Source organism: Hippocampus bargibanti, linkage group LG02 (genome assembly GCF_051943395.1).
Source record: "Hippocampus bargibanti isolate YZ-2025 linkage group LG02, ASM5194339v1, whole genome shotgun sequence".
In the NCBI taxonomy this organism is placed as follows: domain Eukaryota; kingdom Metazoa; phylum Chordata; class Actinopteri; order Syngnathiformes; family Syngnathidae; genus Hippocampus; species Hippocampus bargibanti.
The window spans coordinates 17,657,200-17,661,800 of NC_142735.1; the positions used below are offsets into that span (position 1 = coordinate 17,657,200).

At 40.3% G+C, this 4,601-nt stretch overlaps 1 protein-coding gene across 1 annotated transcript; it reads left to right on the forward strand.

Moving 5' to 3' along the window:
* Positions 1–913: 913 nt before the first annotated feature.
* Positions 914–4,278, forward strand: LOC148901747 (protein RD3). Its single transcript, XM_089017536.1, has 3 exons — positions 914–1,184; positions 1,352–1,671; positions 3,280–4,278. Exons 2-3 carry the CDS (start codon positions 1,352–1,354, stop codon positions 3,659–3,661), a joined length of 702 nt encoding a protein of 233 aa, XP_088873662.1. The 5' UTR covers positions 914–1,184; the 3' UTR covers positions 3,662–4,278.
* Positions 4,279–4,601: the final 323 nt, after the last annotated feature.

Consider the following 4,601-nt stretch of genomic DNA (forward strand, 5'->3'; position numbering starts at 1 on the left):
TTCATTTTCTGTGCTGTACATTCTTTTTTATAATATTAGGGAACCCACTTTTAATTTTTTACAATGCTTTTCAATGTCTTAAATTATTTTGATTATAAATGCTTTCAAATGTTTTGTTAATGTGAATTTCCTGAAATAAATGTAATTACCTTGTTCATGAAATATGCTCTATAAATAAAGATACATTGCCTTTTAAGTGTTCTGGAAAAAATGATTTGAGCACGGGGCCGATTGATTATTAAGATTCAGAAAACTACTGGTACATACAGTACAACAATTATTTTCTTCCTTCATCAATCACGATAAAACACGACTATAATCACAACACAAACAGCAAGATTTTATGTGATATTTATCTACAAATATAGAGCAGAACTGCACCCAAAAAATGAGGAGCAGTAGCCATGGGCTCCTTTTATTAGATATTATTCACCAAGATACAACTTCAATTGTATTCCAGATAGGATGTGGATTGCAGTGTAATCTGGGATTTGGTGACTCAGTGCTGAGTGGTGTGAAACGATAGGGGACGACCCAGACGCTAAACCATATTGTCGAACCCGGCGTTTGTGTGTGTGTGTGTGTGTGTGTGTGTGTGTGTGTGTGTGTGTGTGTGTGTGTGTGTGTGTGTGTGTGTGTGTGTGTGTGTGTGTGTGTGTGTGTGTGTGTGTGTGTGTGTGTGTGTGATTACATAAGTCTACCAATTTTGTGTGAAACTTGTAGAATACAAGATTTTCCAAATCTGTAGGTTGGCCCCAAAAGGTGATTTGTCAATGAATGTCTGGTGTGTTCATTATTATTCAGTTTCTGGTATGATATTTTGACAAAAAATAATGTATTACAGAAAAAGAACCATCATGGTCTGTTGTGTTTTACACTGTAGAAGAATGCTGATTTCTTTTCAGTCGGACAAATAAATGGAGAGTGAACGTTGCCAAAAGTGTGTTCTCACTCATCCAACACCTTAACTTTGTTGTGTGGGGCATGCCTAAGCTCCTCTCCTCCAGTCTTTCTCCCATCAGGATTACCATACTGTCCATTATCAATCCCCAAAATCGCACACTGACAGTGCGAGAGTGGCAGTCGGGCCAAGGAGCTTCATGGAGGCCCACAGGCCATCGTGGTACTAGCGAGTGGAGCTGTCAGGAACGCTGTGTTGGGATTGGCACGTTGTTGAATGCAAGGTAAAAGGAGGCCAATGAACTTTTATTCTATTTTATCCTCTACTCCATTCATCTTTTTAGAATACAGTTGAATGCTGCTTTCTAAAATGTAATGCTATCTACATATACAAAGAGAGAGAGATACACTGAAAAGACTGAAAATTCTTCACCTGAAGCATCTTTTCCAGATGTTTCCATGGTCAGCCATCTTCTCCTTGGAGCCTCAAGTGCCAGGCCATCGCACCAGTGAAGAACTGGTCACCAACACACTGATGCTCGAGCTGGGCGCCATGGTGAAGCGCACTGAGCGCATCTGCTTGGAACGGGCCGCCGAGTGCCGTCGTCGACGCCGCAGCAGCAGTTGCACTTCGGCTGCAACGGCGGACTACAGCTGGTTGGCCAGCGCACCCAACCCGCAACCTTACCAGTTGGCGCCCAATGACCTGCTCGAGTTGCAGGACCTCTGTGCCAAGGTGCCACCCGCCCAATGCGGTCCTGTTATTGTCAGGTGAGAGGTAAACAGTATTCGCTAGTCGCTGGTGATTGGGACAGAGCCCTGTCGTGAAAAGGAAAAAATAATATGAGGACTTTAGGCTTCCCTCACAATGTTTGTAATTGCCTTTGTAGCTCGTTTGTGTTTACTGTAAAATTATTTTATGACTGATTAATCTTTCCATTACTTTGGTCAACAGCAAATTTCATTCACAAATGGCTTTGTGTCACCAAATGTATTTTTGATATACAGTAGGTTTTTTTCTTTTGAATTTTACTGTCAAATAGCCTCAAAAATAATATTGATCGGACCGTTATTGAAATGATTCAGCTCCTCACCCATCTTATTAGAAAATTATTAACTTTTGTCTTTCTATGCAGATGATAAAGAATATATGACAGTGAGGACTGTCATATTGTGTGTATACAACGTATCATTTGTGTTTAATGTGTTGTTGCTTAAAGGACAACCGACGTCACTTTTTTGTTTTTTAACTGACACCAGAAAAACGTTTTATAGCATCTAAAATACCCAAAACATGCAGTATGATATTTTTAGTCAAATGCAAAACACCAATAAAAATGACTTAAAGTGTCCAAAATCTGCCAAAAATTGAGCTGCGAATTGGGCATTTTCCGAAAGTCCCGCCCCCAGTTCGTGACATCACGCCAAGACATCTTGCATTGCTAGTGAATCAAAACAATGGCTTCAGATTCGGAGAATATGCTTTCTTGTTACACATCCAGTTATGAATATGATTCAAATAGTTCTGAAGAGGAAAGCATACATGTTTGCAATCGATTAAAGAATTTATTTGTGCCATTTTGAGGCAACATTGGGGGAAAATCTCTCACCCAAAAAAAGAGGCACAAAATGCCGACCTCCTGTGGCCACCTCCGTTTCCACGGGCTGATAAATTCCTTATATGGCGCTTGGACACCCTCTTGTGGCCTTCTGGCGGCTTTTGGGTGCAACACGAGGTCCCCAGACAACACAAGTACAGCAAAATACATTGACGTGATGGAAGGACCGCTACAAAGTGTCTTTTTTTACGGTCAAAGGCGGTCCTTTAGTGACGTCACGTACAGACTCGTCACCAACTCAAGAACAACACTTCCTGAATATTCAGCGCGAGTCTTAAAACGTAAAATATAGCTATATGCGATGGAATCTTTGTAAAATACGCTCAGTAGAAGTCATTTGAAGCCATTTTACAAATTATGGACACAACATGTCCGGATACGTCGGTTGTCCTTTAAAGGGTTGTCATTCTGGCAGCAGTCCTAGCATTTTAACAGTAACCGAAATGGTAGCTTTTCGTAGCGATTGCAAATACTCAGGAAAGAATAATGATGCACAGCCGTGTCAATCATTGGTCTGGGAACTCTACTAACATTTTATTCTGCGCATGCTCTTAAAAAGGCTTTACAATTTCCGGGTATCACATGATCAGCTCGTTTCGCAGGTGACATCAATCGGTGAAATTTCGCCAATCATGTCTTTGCCTCTCACACACGTTTACACACGCACACTCAACAAGGGTAAAAGCACCGCAACACTGATGCTAATTGGTGTTAGCATTAAGTTGACAGACGAAAAGGCTGAACCATTTCCTTATTTCAGGTTCAGGAGGTTGGTGTCCAAAATGGAGCCGGAGGTCAACGAAGTGCCGCGTTTGTTTCGATCAACACTACACGACTGCCTGCAAGAAATCGCTGGAGGAGAAGGAGTGAAACACAAATTGCTGATGAAGCACCAGCGCAGTAAGAGCCTCTCCTTCGTCACATTCCGCAGCAAGTTCCGAACGGGCACCTTCTCCATGGGGAGCGGCCCGAGGGGATCCAGGGCCGACTTGCAGCAGCAGGTGGATTGGTCAGATGAGGAGCCGGAGGAAGAAGAAGACGGAGATGAACGGGAGGAAGAGGCTATCAGGGCTCGCGTCAGGAAAGGGAGGAGCAGAAGCATGCCGGACATCGCACCTTTGGAACAAAGTGCGGAAGGATGAGGATGATGAAGTTGATGAAGATGATAAAGATGGAAGGGTGCTATAAGATGGAGAAGGATCAAAAATACAATTGGCACGGTAGGGTCATAGTATTAATTGTAAACACGTGAAGGTACGTTGGACTCTCGACATTTGTGAAGAAATAGATTTCAAAATACGTACATGTACAGTATTCAAGTAAACATTTCCAGATGATTTGGGGGCTGGGTCAATATGCCCCCATTTCTCATACGTAGTGATATAATAACATGTGTAATTTAGTAATGTCATAATTATGAATTTAAATGACAACTGATGAATGAAATCTGTATTGTGCAAGCTTTGACATGTCCAACAAAAATAAAAATACGTATCTCAAAACCTGATATAAAAGAAAAAAAATCTCTCAGTCCAGCTTTCAAGCGTGTTCATATAAACACAGATAAATTGTTTTAAAAAAGATCAATATAAAATCAAAATACAGCATCAAATAGGTTCAGAGTATGTAATCAACAATATCATTATAAACAATGAATAATTAATGTGGCAATAAACAACATTAATGCATTTGAAAATGAATTTATCTGTTTATATGAACACGCTCAGCGTAGATTTTGTATATACTGTGTATATACGTAATTTGAGTATATCTTGTTTGGATGTTATAACCAAGCGTAGCTTTGTTATCATTTAAGAAATTAGTTGTCTTTTTAAAGACAGACTATTACTTTATTGTAGAATAGCAGATGATGAGATGATTTTGCTACCAATGAGATTGATGTTACCTCAGAATTTTATTGCTGTATGTGAAAGATAAGCGATGTATAGTGTAGTACGAAGGGGAAACATGAGCCTATGTCATAAGATAAGAAAGCTACAGACAGAACTATCTTTTCGTAGACTACATGTCGAGCTAGAAGAAATAGATAGTAAGATGGACAGAAGAATGTAGAAATGAAAC